The 16,840-nt window shown below is 30.1% G+C and overlaps 1 protein-coding gene across 1 annotated transcript; it reads left to right on the plus strand.

Annotated features, from left to right (window-relative positions):
• Positions 1–3,113: 3,113 nt before the first annotated feature.
• Positions 3,114–14,653, plus strand: LOC134272000 (uncharacterized). Its single transcript, XM_062754235.1, has 6 exons — positions 3,114–3,224; positions 5,353–5,532; positions 7,117–7,221; positions 7,354–7,420; positions 12,779–13,026; positions 14,517–14,653. Exons 2-6 carry the CDS (start codon positions 5,355–5,357, stop codon positions 14,651–14,653), a joined length of 735 nt encoding a protein of 244 aa, XP_062610219.1. The 5' UTR covers positions 3,114–3,224; positions 5,353–5,354.
• Positions 14,654–16,840: the final 2,187 nt, after the last annotated feature.

Raw genomic sequence — 16,840 nt, forward strand, 5'->3', positions numbered from 1 at the left:
TGCTGTTGTGTATTTGTATGCATATTCATTGCAAAAGTAATATAAGCAGGGATCACTCTGGATGTTATTGTTGATGGGCCAATGGCCCCCCAGGAATAATTGATTTTCCATGCTATTTGGTGATGAATTTCAAGTAAATTCGATGGGTCTTTGAGGGTTTTTAAATGCCAATTCTTACGCAACCAATTTCAGTTTTTTTTGGATAAAATGAATATCATATTATAAATATAAAAGAAAGTTGTTTTTTTTTATTTTCACATCAGTAATGGCATATTGGTCATTGGAATTGATATAACTTCGCAGTACTAGAATAGTACATTAAGTGTTAAAAAGTATTAAAAATAAAACGATTTTTCAACTTTGTTATTCGTTTGCAATTTCAAAATTTGTAGATAATTATATTTGCTTAAATCTTATTACTCACGTGAAAGTCTCAAAAACAAATCTGAATCTCCTCAACATATGAATTTGAAGTACATTTGATTTTTGTAATATCAGTAAAGTCTAAAAGGAATGCCTATCCTTGTAAAGTATGTATTTTTATCTTGAAATAAAAAACCGCAGTTATTTCTATTTTTTAGCCTAACAGTACTGCATCGCGATATGACATTAGAGAGCAATTTGCGATAATAAGCACTAGCAAAAATTGACGATGGTACAGTGTAGCTGTTATTTGCGTTCCCTATTTATACAAGTAAATTGGCTTTAATAGGAAGCTTATTTGAAACATAACATTATTACAAGTAACAGCTTTTCAAAAAGCTTGCCTGAAGTAATCAATCAATATCTGTGAGAGAAGTGATAAACCTTTTGAGCAATACTTTTTTGTGCTGTCTTTTTATTTGAGAACCTTGTAAAAATATTTAATTATTTAACTTGTAAAAGAAGGATGTCTTTGCTGCATCAGCTAGTGGCGTAGCATCGATTTTGAAAGGGGGGGGCAACATGACAATTTTTTTTACTTTGAAAAAGTTGACAAGCAAAAAAAAAATTCAGATTTCCTATAGTATAAGTAAGGTTGGGAGCAATCCCCCTTGTGCTACGCCCCTGTGCAGCAAGAGTTGTTAATAAAATGGTTAATGTACAGTTTTTTGCCAATCGTTATTTCGTTCCCACTATCGGGCATTATACAAGGGATTGGCTTTCATAAATGTTTTGTTAATTTAATATACCCCCCCCCCCTTTTCACAAACTTTGAAATAAAAGCATGGATGATGTATATAGACCTTTTTTCTGTGGAGTTTGGAGTTACTTTTATTCAATGTAATGATATTATCTAAAATATACTACTTCTAACTCCGTTTTTTTACTATGACCAGGAAATGTATAAATTTTTAACATCCGATGATGTCGATGCATTCGAGTTTGTTTTTTGACCTCTGACGAAAAGACCACTTTTTGCGATTGACTTTTCTGTATATAATTGTTATCTACCCCTGTTTTTTAAATTTAAAACTACACCCTTTTTTAAATCTGTTGTCAAATCATTCATCATGAACATTTTAGAGAATGGATATAACTAAATACATATGTTGAAAAAAGAGCATTTTCTCCAATGAAGTAAACAGTTGTAGTTTATGTTCATTGATCTTGAAACGTGAGTACTATAATTTTTTGAGGATGAAATAGGTAAAACCAACATTTAGGCCTTTTCGAAAACAAATCCAAGATTTCGCACAGGTAATTTCTTTCGTCAAATCGTCTGGAACCTGTTTGAACTGCGTCGATCGTTTGTGGTGATTGGACTAGTCCATTAAAATATGGATTAAACCAACAGAAGGGAAACAAATAAGAGAAATCATTTCATTTGTTTTGCATGTCCATATTCTGATAAGTACGAATCGTATGTTGTTTTAAGGAATAAGATAAAAGTTGTATATAGAATTTCTGAAACAAAGGAAGATGGAGGTTACAATAACAAACGTTATTTAATTAACTTTATTTATTTAATTCCATGGAAGTTAGCACCCCCATTCATACAATAGAACAATAAATATATATATTTTCGTGACATTTAAAACTTAAATCACCCCTTTTTTTGAGAACTGTATAAATGGACTGATCCAGTAAAAAAATGCATTAAAAAGATATTTATGTGCACGTTTTGAAACGGTAATTTCAATGGAATAATCTGTTTCATGCAAACAGAGTAAACAAAGTAAATACTGCATTATTTTGATTATAAAAATCATTGTTTTGAAGAAAAGTTTCTTTTAAAATGCAGGTAAAAGATTTCCAATGTAAATCAGCTTGCACAAAATCTTGCTCTCTGGGTATGATCTATTAGTTTCGGATCAAGCAAATATCAATCCTTATACAGCTTGACGCCGTGACGTCAGGCAATAACTGATAAAGTTGCACGTACTCTTTTCACTTTTCCTATCACAAAAAATAAAATTAAAGAAAAATTAATCTATTCTGTATATTATGCACTTCAACTAGCATTTATTTAAATACGTTATGAAATGAAAATTGAATATCATGTATTTCCTGGCATTTTTCTTTCTTTTTTATCACCTTTTGTTATTACCTTCTGGTATATAATTGTTATGCTTGACCTATCAGTTTTTTTTAATAATTAAGATATATGTAATTAATGTTTGCTAGCTCTATATCTCCCATATCCTGGAATGTAAAAAAAAAAAATCGTGTCAGACCGTTTCCTTCAGTCACTCTTGTCTGTAAGAAGGCAAACAAATGCTTTTTTTTAGCGGGGAGGGGGGGGGGGGAGCAATGCATCCAACCCAAAACTCCACTACAAAGAATTGAAAAATTCCAATTGTTCAGTTCCTTCTTAATATTAAACGTACCATTCAGTACATTATCAACTTTGATCACGTGTACGGGTCAATATCATGGCTTATCTTATATTTTGAAAGAGGGGGGGGGGGCAATAGGTCCACAGCCACATCAAAAAAGCATTATTTTTTAAATGTTGTGTTTTCTTGGGGGCTTAAAAGGGGTAGGGGGGCTGTCACCCTTTTTCCGACAAGGAATATATTTACATTAATTGTTATTGAACTTCAGGCGATATGCATGCATGTGTTTGCTTATAAAAGAGTATTGTGTTTTGTTTTTGTGCAAGACTACAGAGATACACAGGGAACCCGGATATTTAATAAAGGTTACCTGTACTAAAACCGCACAACATGCACGCTCTTTCTAACTCTGATAATGGAGAATACCCCGTAGTGCTGGAATAAGGCCAAGGATAACTTGAATCGGTAAATACTTTATTAACTATAATCGATTTTGACATAATTAGCAATTTTAATTTTTATTTAGATTTAAACAATGACATTATTATACAATTTAATTTGATCAACTTTCGTTTTATGAATGACTCAAATGCCGTCTTACACACAACAATTGTGTGTAAGAATAATTCATTAATTTCTTTGGCTGAACACATAAACTTTGCATTGCAATAAGAATTGGAAATTGACTCAAACTGAGACTACTCAAACAATGACTTCTTCTTTTTTTTTTTTTAGATATATCAGTAGAATCATTAACCATAACAGGACTTATCTTTTTTAAAGACATATCCTTAAATTTACAAATTAAATTTGAAACCGATTAATTTGATTTTAGAACATATGACATCATTTTTTTTTATTCCTGTAAGACAAATGCACATTATTTGATATTAAAGTTAAAATCATGAATTTGCAAATTGATAGATAAATAAATACGAAACAATTTCTATAAGATTAAATATCTGGGAAATCTCTGATTGATATGATAATAATACTATGTAAAATCAGAAAATACAGTTCTTGGAGCTCTTTAATGGTTTAAGTTTTAATTACCTGAAAAATGCACGTTGCAACCCTATTCATTTCTGAGATTTTTTAAAGATTTATCAAACGAATCAACTACAACACCATATTCCAAAGTATACTAATTTATTTTCTTTAATTTTTAAAGATTTTTGGATTGATCAGTCTCTCGTATATGGAAGCAGAAAACGTGACAAGCAAAGTCTTATAAACAAGTAAGTCCTCGGTTTTGGAAATGTTTTAGGTAATAAGTGGAATCAAATGAAATGTATGCAGGAAGCAGGAAAAGAGGGATACGTTATTCAGGCCTCTTCTGTTCTCACGTGGTGTAAATTTCTTATATTTTAAAGTCATTCCAAAACCAGACTCTCGTTCAAACAAAGTCAATACTAATAAATATTTTAGATTTTATATACAAAACATATATCATTAAGTAGTTTTAATATAATAATACGGTTATTTATAAAATATAAACTTCTAAGAAGTTATTTCTTTTAGGAACCAGTAAAAAGCAATAATGATGTCATTTAATAATGTTCATTATTTTTTGATATTGTATTTTTTTTTTACAACATAATATAGTTTACTTTTTTCCTTTACTTTCTAGACACTTTTATCATAAGTCGCTATAAATTCTAAAACGTACCAGAAATGTCGAAGACATTCAGAGAATATATCCATGTACATGCATATGTCAAATTCAACATCAATGACTAAGATAAACATGTTGCCAATAAATGCAATTAATTAGGAAACTTTTGAAATAAGAATCTTCTTTGATGGGTGGAGTAATTTTAGCTTTTACATGGGGGGGGGGGGGCAGAAATTATGTTCAACATAACAATGGCTAGTGATTTGATTTAATACACTCTTTCAAAAATTTCTAGAACCACCTTTGCCCTTTCGATGGTGTCACCTATTACAGATGTTGGATTGAAAATATACGGAAATATTATCAGAAATTCATAATTAAAACATAGATAACACAAGATATTTTCCTCGATTAGTTATCATTATCATATCCCTACCATTTGCACATGTACATCAGGATATGTTTTACCCCGTGTTGTACACAGGTGTCTTAATTACCCAATAACTATAGAAGCACGATTCAGGAATAATAAGTTTTCATCCAGGGATAATATCATTAATTATTTTTCTTTATTGTCAATTGAGATATTTTATGCAAAAGATTAAATATTAAAAACTTGAATCACAAAAATATAAGGGACAGGGGACAAAGATTCCTTGATACTCCAATGGTGATATAAGAATTAATCATGAAAGATTTAGCATCCTCTGTTAAACACAGTCACAATAGATAGCTTTGAAACCTCTTTAATGATAATGTTTTCATAATAATTCTTAGTCTGAAAAGCAGTGATGTTTTTTGACAATTCGGATAAAAAAAATCAGCAAAGTACTACCTTTGAATTGAACATACAGGGAGCAACTTTATAACGATGAAAGTGTTCAGAGATGCTGAATTTCTTTTTTTTATCAGAGAATAATGCAACATTTAGTTATATGACTATATATATTTTGTTTTAAAAATTGCTTTTCCTCGTAGAAATGGAAAACTTTGTGAATTCATGTCCCCAGAACGCTACAGAGGTAAAGGAATCCTCCGCCAGGATAGGCTGTGGTAAAGACAAGTATGGGAACGATCAGTACATCTGTGTTTCTAACAGAAACAAAACAGGGTTATTAGAACTATGTTATAATGGTGTCATGGAATTGATACAGAGAGGTAAGTGTCCCAGTGTTCAATGTGTTAAAAAGCGTGTATAAAGAATCTTCGAAAAGGTCATATTATCGTAGAAACATGTCGCTAAAACATTTTAGACTGATATCATAATAATGTATTCGGAAACTTTGTATATCGTTAGATTGCTTTCAATGAAACTTGAAGGGCTAATTAAGAGGATTCCTCCGAAAAGAAAAAAATATATATCCATTATTAATGAGTATCTTTGTTGTATTTTACAAATATAAAAGATATTTTACGAAACATTAATAATATTTTTTGTCAATGTATTTTAAGTAGTTCCATGTAAAAATGTTTTTTAAAGTGAGATATTTCATATTTAAAGTTTGTTTTTAATTAAAAAAGAAAAGTAATTAGAAATCTTAAACTGTAAAAAAAGATAAGCTATGCTAACTGTCTTATCTACGAGTATTTAATTACTTAAGACGAAAATGTTGTTAACACTAATCGATAGATGAAAAAAATGTGAAAAATGACAGTTCTGAGAATTTTTTTTTTCACAGGGTATAATTATAATCATGTTTTAGTAAGGTTTCTATCTAGACTCTACAAGCTCAACGTACTTAAAACCTGTCAATCTCATTTATATATTTTAACTTTGTCCTCGAGAGTATGGACCTCCTTCTCTTCAATTTTCATTCTATTTTTTTGAGATCTTATTCAATGTTTTTTCGTGAGATCTCATTCAATGTTTTTCAAGACAATTTTTTCTTGTTTTATTCAATTTTTGCTAGGAATCGATAAAATGTGTTTCAGGACATAAACTTTTTTGGTTTTATTTAATTTTTGCAAAGAATTCAACATTTTTCATTGGAAAAAAAATACCTTTTACATTTCATTAATCATATATATTCTGTGCTTTTTTAACTTTAGAACGATTTTTTGGTTGATTATTTTTTATTCTTCTTTGATTTGTTTGTAAAAGTGTTAAACACTAAAATCAATGTGCTGCAGTCCTTTGTTGTCAGAGTCTATCCTTTTTTGTCCAGTTGAACATATAGTTCGACTTGTATTCTATTATAATCGCAATCTAATTTAAATTAGATGTTAGATCCGCTCGCAAACTCGTTATACTAACATCTAACAACATCCCATAGAGGGTCACATCAGAGGTTAAATTCTATCAACCAATCAAATTGTCGCTGGCAAAATCATTGGATATTTGTTGACGTTATCGAAGTGAATAAGTCTAGAGCTGTTCCACATTTGACCTCTGACGTGACCCTCTATGGGATGTTGTTAAATTGTAGTGTAGCGAGTATGCGAGCGGATATAACATCTTATTTTAATGAGATTGCTATAATCGAAGCATGACCTAGTCATATCTGACTTATCTAATCTGTCATTAATTAGAGAATGGTTCCAAATATCATGCTCGTGTTAACAAGTTAAAAGTTTGTGTGAAATTTTGTTGAAAGACTCTTTACTTTTATGTTTTATCTGATTGAAATGATGATGACAAAAGCCTTCTTTTTGCTCTTCTGTGTATTTTAAAAATTCTATATAGTTTTTATTCCTGTTTTTTTTTACATACATAGTTATATTACCTTTCATCTCATTATTAAGGCAACTGTTTGGAAACTGACGGCGAAAAGCTTTATTACGTCGATTGTCTTGGATTTTCATCAGGTTGTCCTGTCGAAAATTATCAAAGCAACACAATATACCAGTGTAAGATCATTGATTAAAAAATGCAATTTCATTAAGGGACAAAGTATCAAATTGCACCCTAAACGCATTCTCAAAAATTATTTATTTATCTATATGTTCATTGACATTTTAATTCCTTATTTATGGTTTTAGATCCTGCTTGTCAAAGCATCAATACTGAACAACAATGTTATCTTGCTGAAGTCTCATGTCCGAACAGGTAAGTATTTTCTTATCGCTCAATCTATATAATGTTCTTGTAAACATACTGATTTGCTAACTTGAAACTTTCAAATGTTCATGTAATGCATGCTATTCAAGTAATATAAAGATCAAAATATACCTTCAGTTATCTTCCTATATTAAATATCAGGACACAGAATTTGTTTGTGAATGTACATTTACTGAGAATGACAATAATTAAGTAATACATGTAACAATACAATAAAGGGAGATCCAAAAGCTGATTACAAAATGAATACTCTTTTACATAACAACATAAAGTTATTTGAAGTTAGGTTTGAAGTGATACGGTTCTCTAACACCCGGGGCAATCTGCAACGTCAAATGCAAAGACACAAATATCAAAGGTTCTAATTTTTGGAGAAAATAATCCAATTAACAGAATCAGATTCCTTAATTTATCAAAACGATTATAGATTTAAATATGAAATTTCTTAAATACAATCATGAAATGATTAAACAATAAATATACACACAAGGTACCTTTATATGCACATACATGCATAAAATAATAATTATATTTAAAACCCTATATTTCTAGGGATTTTTCGTTTGCGTTCTCTGATGAAGTTGCACTGTGGCACTCTTAGTACCAATTCTTAGGCTTGTGTTTTCTTTTAGTTTCCGTTTTTCACATTATTATATGGGAATCATTTTAGAGCAGAAACCATATTTTGTCTACCATACATTTGTACTTTTAAATTTCTGTGGGTATGAATTCAGGATCAAAACACTTAATTACAGCCCAGTGCACCGCCAGTGCGAACGCAGCCGACTTTCTCAAAAAGTCTGATTTCAACCGGGTGTATTAAGGTAAGGTTTGCGTTAACAGGGAGATAACTCTTGCGAATCACCAAAGCGTTTGAAACAGGCGAATTTAAACCAGCGATGCTAAGCATCTCGGTAACGAATTTCCTCTGTCATACTTGATGTTTGTTGTCACTTAATGTTAGGACTAAAAAGGACGTTTTCAGGAGAAAGTGTTATAACAAATCAAAGCATAGGAATCTTAGAAACCTTTGAGATTAGCGTGATGCATGTGGATGAACCAATAAAGGATGACTTCTTTATTTTCGATACGAAACGTGGCAAGTTGCACGGCAATTCCGTTCAGAAGAAAGTCATTGACGCATTTGCTGATGTGTGTTTCTCGCTTCACCACTACACTAAAATTTTAAGTGAGAATGGGAAAGAAAAAAGAAAAGACCTGAGAGTATCCTGTAAAGTATTATGCTATATGCAGGCCGAACCGGGAAGAAAAGTAACGGTGCATTTGACTATGTGGCATGTCCAATGATGATGTTGACAGTTTGATTGTTGATAGTATTTTCATCAGGTAATTATTTAACTATTCATTTTACTGAAAGTTATGAATGATCTTCTGACTACGGATTTAAAAACGATGAACAAACGGTACAAGGATGTCAGGATGTGACTAATATCCCAACATTGCCAAAAAAAAAAATGCATTCATTCAAGAAATTATGAAAAATAAAATCCTTGCTTTTTAGGCCTCAGAACAGGTATTCAATTGTTCAAGTTACCTTTTTAAACGAGGTTTGATTTTAATTAATATCTCATTTTCTAATTAATAAAAAAGAGATACAGATTGTGCATGACAAGAACATTAATTTTCTTGATCAAGCATTTGCATTTCACTGATTCAATCTGTAAATTTTACAATAATTTCATATTGATTCTTCATTCATTATATTGGAAATTTATTCATTTCATTGAGTGAATGAAACTCAGTGCAATTCCTTATGCTATTCAAAAAATGCAATTCCTTTTAATGTTATTGTAAAAATGAAAACATGTGATTTCAGATCATGGGTCATTAATTGGAATAGATAAGAGCCAAAAAAAAAGTACTTCAGTGTTTCCTTAAAAGATTTGTGCCATCAATCAAAGTAGAGGTCATCCCATATCAGCTCAAGAATATTAAAGAAAGTTGGATGGATCAAGCTAAGATGTTGAACCAGACATGGCAAAATCAATGGAGATTTGGAGAAGAACTTCTGACTTGTTATACCCAATGCATATTATTATATGTCTATAGATTATAGAAGAAAATTTAATGTTTAACAACATCCTATCTAGTATATACATGCTGTTTTCCATATATTTAGAAAAGATGTGTATGCGATGATTGCAGTTCATGCTCTGCTCGTCCATCTTTGAATTTGTTTTCAGTAAAATAAATGTATACATCATAGGTATTAATTGAAGGTTGCTTTTGTCTATACTTACATGTAACAAGTTTCTTAAAAGGGTTTGTAAAATTGCAAGGAAATTAATATATGAACAATTAAGATTAAATTAAATATTTTTATTCATTTAATTTTGTTCTTACCAGGACCTAATATGCTCAAATAAGTATTTCTGAAAACTGATGAGTTTTGTATATAAAGCTGCAGTGAACATGTATAATTATATCTACTGTAACAGTTTAAAACATGACACTTAGCAATTGTAAGGTTGTTAATTTAGTAGGAATGATAAGACCAATTTAGTAATCTAAAAAAATTAAGAATGTTTCACAAATACATGTAGTTTATTTTAAAATTGTTTACATTTATAATCTTTTAATTTTTTTTTCTGTATTTTGATTTTAAAAAGCAGAAAATTTTGTTATATTTAAATTATTATTTCATGGATATCAAGGAAATATATCTATTACTGTAGCATTGTTTCTTTTTCCCTGTTCTTGACAAATATTTATCATAATGACAGTGTTATGTCATTTTGCAGAATTTGCCTTTTCTCTGAAATCAGAAGTACTCTGAAAACTCATTAAAGTATGAATTGATGTCACTTAGAATTCATCTTTATTTTGTTCTGTCTGATATTTCAATTTAGATTCTAAGACTATCTTATCCAATGATTGAGCTAATGTCCATGAAGTGTAGAAATAGGCCATCTTTAAAAAATGTTTGGTTGTCGGCCTCTCCAGACCGACTGACTAAAATGACCAGACTGAAAACTTTTTTTTCAATGCAGGGCAGTATTTTTTTCTTTTTATTCCTCTTATCCCCCTTGAAAAATGTTGTTGAAGATTTTCTCACCTACTGACCCAATAATTTTACCCTGAGTCAAGAGAGGGCAAACAAACATTACTTTAAAGATAGCATTTCTACTCTTCAAAGTAAAGAAATAATTTAATTACAAAAACAGTAGCTTCTTGGATGCAATGCTTACAACATTTCAGTCAAAAAATGGCATACATGTATAATGACAGTCACCAACCATAACTGAATAAAGATATTTTGCTACAAAGATGTCTAGAAGTTACTACATGTTGGAATAACTAATCAGCATGAGGTCAAATTCATAGGCTTTTAATTGGTTTAGTTGCAACATGTTCTGAAGTATGTTTATATACATATACATGTACTTCTAAAGGTGTTGCAGTATAATTCATGGACAATTTCATCAGAATATGCAGATGTAAAGATTGCCATAAATACTAGAGTTCTTCCATGGAATAAATTTTCAGACCATCATGTAGCACAGGAGGAGTTTTATTTTGAATATTTTTGGCCAATTTATGCCTAAAAACAATATCAAAAATAACATTTAGTCTTTAACATTCACCATGACAAGGTGATATCAATGTTGTCTTTAAAAGTGTAGAAAAAGCCTGATTTTTATGTTCCGAACCCATAATATAGCCCCTGTTTCCATGGAAATAATATTGGGGACATACATATTTTTTTAGTTCAAATTAATGAAAATGATCAAATTAATAACTTCATGGATTTTGATGGAATCGGTAGATATGTAAAACGTTGGTTTTTATATTTTTGTTGCCATGGCAACGGTTTCACTTTATCAAGGAAAATTGAAAAATCTTCTTTTTTACCCAAATTTTCACGTTTTTGATAAAGGAAAATTAAAAGTTTAAATAATAGAAGCACGAATTATACTAATTCCGGTCATTTTGATTATAAAAGTTTGATAATTTATAAAATAAATCAATTTTTTCAATGAAAATAATATTCGAGGTGAAATATGAAATACGTTAAATTTGGCGTCTTTTACTCAAAAAATGAGACGGGCAATATCTTTGAAAATCATATTGAATGATGAAGCTAATTTCCCTGAATAAATTGATATATAGCATGTGTGCATATTGAAAAAAATATGAGTTGGAGGGAGACGCAAACCTTACCTTAAATGTTTTAAAATTCATAGTTCTTAAAGAATTAACATCATGATTTAACATAACATAGTTAATTATAAAATAACAAGAATTTTCATTTCTATTTGAAATTACAGAGTATTTATTGTCTTTTCCGTAGGAAAATGATGTACGAATTTTTATTGCAACTTTAGGAGACTGCGCCACCTTCCTATACTAGACAATGAAATGTATCACTTAAATAGGGTTTACGTAATTTTCTTATATTACAAGCCTCGTATATAATATGTTTTATTTTTCCTTTTTAGATTTCAGAAAACAATATCTTGTTACGAAAAAATACAATGATAATGTAAATGGTATCATTAGACAAAAATTCTGTAATTCTGTACTTTGATTATGTATCGCAATGTATAGTAAATATAAGATGTTCTATATTGTAACAACTTGGTATTAATTCATAACACATAAGGAAACAGAATTTAACGAAACGGAATTAAATCTTTCTAAACATAATACTGTCGACTTCATTGTGGATCTGAATAGACTTTCAAGACCCTCACATTTATTCCAATCAAAATTCATTTGCTGTGTGTTAAATTTTCGTTAATAATTTCATATTTATTCAATATATGTTAATTTAATTCCTTATATTTTTGTTTACTGGGACCGATAACTGATTTAAAACTTTCATGTACGTATTTCTGGTGAAGCTGGAAAATAAAAAGTGAATGTATTAACTTTTTTTACGCTATGCAAATTCATGATTACATGTATTTGTATTACTACTTTACTATCAATTCAGGATTATAGCTAATAATAATTATGTGATTATAATAATGACATGTCATGGAAGCAGCCATTCAAAATTGTCGATTTATTTGCATATGTTTTCATTAATTGCACTTGAATTGATGACTAGCGAGATATTTGAGAATAAAATATACAGTGACTTTCACTTTTATTTCGTTTTAGCTATAGTTACAAATTTAAAATTGAAATATATTCCCGTATATAATTTAAAAGATTTAATAAAGTGTTTGTAATGTTAAAAAAGGATTATCCATCTAAAAATTCTGGGAGAAATTGAAATAAAAGTTTAATCCTCTGTTTTTACGGTATTGTGCCTTTGTAGAAAGTTTTGCACCTTTTGATTTTTGTGAATTTTATTTTTTTTATCATCCATTCATATAGCACAAGGAATGATGTTACAACTAGAGGGACCACAGAAACATCTTTGCTAGGCTTATCAACAATCCATAATACCTACAACACAACACTCAATAGTTTTGAGAACAACCTCTCGCAAGAGGATCACGACGCTACAGGGATTATTGTTGGAAGCCTGGTTGCCGTTATGTTTATTACTATTTTGGTACTGGCTGCTGTCCTTTGGAAACGGAAAAGAAAACAGAATGACAAGAAGCACATATCTATTTCAGGTATTCTCTAAGATTTTGCAGTCCAAACATGTAACTCTTTGACATTTTTAACTTTAAAAAATTGTAAAAGCTAAATGCATACTGTATATTCAGATTTAATATATTATATGTAATGTAAGATATGAACTTAATGTACATTCTGTGACTAGAACATAAAAAAATGGATATTTGTTTAAATTATATCGGATTATACCCTCCTTATTGCAGTCGTAATGAAATATTTTTGACAGAGAGTACAAAGGAAAGTTATTAAAAATGTTTTAGGTTATTTTTCTTATCTATAAACTTTCGGATGCGTTATTCACCATTCATGAAAGACGAGGCTAATATGAAACTAAATATGGCTATATTATACTAATAAGCGATGTATTATTCGACTCATTAATTAAATGATTAAAAATATGCTAAGAAATCAATGTTACTCAGTATATTGTTTACATTTCCCGAGAAAAAGGCTTAAAGAAGAAAAACTAGTTTTTTTTTTTTTTTTTGGGGGGGGGGGGGGGATACCGATAGATTTCCAGGTGGTGTTGGATCTCAGCAAATCACAGAACCAGAAATAACTGAATATATAATAAATGATTTATAAAAATGAATATTATTTTATAAAACACAGGGACATTTGACTAAGAATATTTAACAATATGATAAAAGCCTCTAAACATTTCCCTTTTTTTCGTTTGGTTGTTTTTTTTAGGTTATTTATTCATATATTTTTAGGTATTTTTTTTAAATATGTGTATATGATTATAAAATAGTTTAACATTTACAACATATTCATCATTGCTTAGAGTGTAAGCGATTAATCCATATTCTTGAAATAATTACATGGTGAAAAATATTCTTTTTGTAAAGTATGTAAATATATCAATGAACTTTGTATCATTTTTTCACAACTTAAATTATTGAACATTGTACATAAACACTGTAAAAATGCATTTAATACTATTTTTTTCTTATTTTTAAGTTAATATTATAATTCAACAATTTGCAGTGACAGCTTTCTCAAAGGGGGGGGGGGGAGGGGGTGTTGAAAACCTATGCCTCCCGAATGATTTTATTTAAACAATTCGTGTTTCGTTCTGGGAGACCCAAAATAAGTATCTGATCAAAAAAAATAAAAAAAATAAGAAGTTCACAATGGGATTATCAAATAAAGAATATGCGAATTTGTACCAAATAACATTACGTTGTGTAGGTAGAGTTGTGAATAAGCGATTAGGATCCTTAAATATTATAGAAAGAATGGCAGAATTCATCTTCTGTTATTAGAAACTAGAAATGTCTGTCAAATGCGAAAAGTTAAATAAGAGGTCATAATGAATAATAATAAAGATATTGTAGAAATATCATTAAATCGCTCAGTGTCGCTCAGTGGTATAAAAGAAAACATGAATAATAGATGGGTACCTCAAAGCAAAACAGACCGACGGACAGAAAGAGACAAACGATCTAGGTATAACAAGTGGAATGTTCTTTTTTATCAGTAGCTGGTGAATCAGAAGATGCTGAGATCAGAATCCATCAAGGAGAGATTATTTCTGGAGTTTCAGAATATAAGCGACCTTTGCTGACACATACAGATCCATCTGATGGTAATGATTTTTTGAAATTTATTTTTATTTAGAAATACATTAAAGATATAAATACTTTAATCCTTGAAGCTGAAAAGATATTATTGACATCGAAATAAATATCCCCTAAGACAATCTTTAAATTAAAAAAAAATAATCTAATGGGTTTACATTTCTCTAAGAAAAACTACGGATTATTTTAGAAATATCAATTAAAATATTCGGTATTTGATTTATTTATTAACATACGATGAATTTGCAAAAAGGCTTATTCGTAGAGCTTGAACAACAGGAAAACTTCCATGATGTCACAGATGTTAATCTCAGTAGTAAAACTGAGGATTACTCAGATGCTATAGACAATGTTAGGCCAAAGGAGAGAGACAAAGGTATCGCTGATATCTGTGTCAACATAGAACCAAAGAAGAACATTCCTGATGTCAAAGAGACTGATATAGAGCAGAAAAAGCATGGTGTCCAAAAGACTGGTGTAAATAATGAACCAGAAGAAAGAGGGCAAAAAATCACAGAAACTAGTGTTAATAGTGAACAAGAAGAAGGAGGACATGTTGTTTCAGAGACTTGTGTCGACAGTAAACAAGACGGGACAGAGAATGGCGTCACAGCAGATGGTTTAAGTACTGAAGAAGAAGAGGGGGACATTTCTAATGATACAGAGGAGAATGTCAGTAGTTATTCTGAAGGTAACGATGAGTTAATAAAGCAAACAGTGCAAGCACTTATTCTTGACAATATATGATATTGGCATTATTTACTCATTTTATGGGAGCAATTTTTTTTTACAGAGAGTTGTGCCAATAGTACTCAAGAAGCGACAGAGAATTGCGTCACAGAAGATAGTTTAAGGAATGAAGAAGAAGACGAGTGGATACCTTTTGATACAGAAGAGAATGTCAATATTGATTCTGAAGATATCGGTGAGTTAATAAAGCAAACAATGCAAGCACTTATTCTTGACAATGTAAGATATTTGGAATAATTACTCTTTTATCTATTTACTCATTTTATGTTTCCAATGGAAGATACTTTTTGAATACAAAAGAAGCAGACTTTTATATTTAACTAGAATAGGGAAAACATTTGGAAATTAGCAAATGTATAAATCAGTATTTAAAGTAGATCGAGTTTCAAAGAAGGGTTACATTATACACGTACCAGATAGACTCGTGTCAATAGTAAGGTGGCATTACTTAATCGGTATCCAGAGACCAGCTTCAATAGTAAAACAGAAATTGAAAGGAAAGACATTAAATTAATTCATGTAAATAATAACTAAAGAATATTTCTATGTTTTTACAAAATCTGGTACTAGTAGTGAACCAGACATGCGAGTAATATATACTTAAAAAAAATTATATTTGTATTTTACTTCATTGACAAAAACAATAAATTGTGTCAAAGGATAAAAATACAACAATTGTTGTTTTCAATGTCGTATGTAAATGTTACAAAAACAAATTCAGATACACATACAGGGTGATCCAAAATATCTGATACTACTTTGACTTTCAATATCTTTGTCAAAAAACGTTCTACATATTTCATTTATACATCATTTTAAACTGCTAATTCCACCATTTAAATAAATATGAAAATATGGGAAAATGTTGACGTTGTCATGACGTTATGACGTCATAAATCTGTTATTATTTATTTTGCATGGATATGTCAAATCAGAGAGCTATAGAAATTGTCCAATTATATTTTGAGACACATTCACCCTAAACAGGGATTCATATCATGAGAAAATGTTATCAACTGGGCAATAAGCTTAAAAAATTGCAGGTTATTAAGTTAGTGAAGAAATTACAAAAGACTGGATCAGTAGATGTTCGTTTGAAAAACATTTGAAGGCCCCTGACAATCAGAACTGTTGAATTGGTTGCAGTTGTTGAAGAACTGATAACGGAAACGCCACAAAAGTCAGTGAGAAGTGTTATGAAAAATCTAGGAAACATGCCCAGTTATGGAAGTGTATACAGAACTTTACGGCATTACTGAAACTTTTTCCTTGTACAGTGCCTATGATATATTTCCAACAAGATGGAGCAACCCACACAAATCAGAACAAGTTCTTGTATGGTTACAGAAAAACTTTCGGTAACCAACTGATTTCGTTCAGGACGAACTGTGTTTGGCTACCACATTCTTCTGATTTAAGTCCACAGAATTTTTTTCTCTGGGGATTTTCAAAAGACAGGGTGTATACTCCAAAGCCA

The sequence above is a fragment of the Saccostrea cucullata genome, unplaced genomic scaffold, assembly GCF_032062105.1.
Source record: "Saccostrea cucullata isolate Sc308-1 unplaced genomic scaffold, CSIRO_AGI_Scuc_v1 ctg8297, whole genome shotgun sequence".
NCBI classification, from domain to species: Eukaryota; Metazoa; Mollusca; class Bivalvia; order Ostreida; family Ostreidae; genus Saccostrea; species Saccostrea cuccullata.

Bases quoted from the DNA above. Each gene is read 5' to 3' on its own strand.
- LOC134272000 (XM_062754235.1), top strand. From the start codon at position 5,355: ATGGAAAACTTTGTGAATTCATGTCCCCAGAACGCTACAGAGGTAAAG. The intron at 5,533-7,116 runs GTAAGTGTCCCA...CTCATTATTAAG, and splicing joins CATGGAATTGATACAGAGAG to GCAACTGTTTGGAAACTGAC. The intron at 7,421-12,778 runs GTAAGTATTTTC...CCATTCATATAG, and splicing joins GAAGTCTCATGTCCGAACAG to CACAAGGAATGATGTTACAA.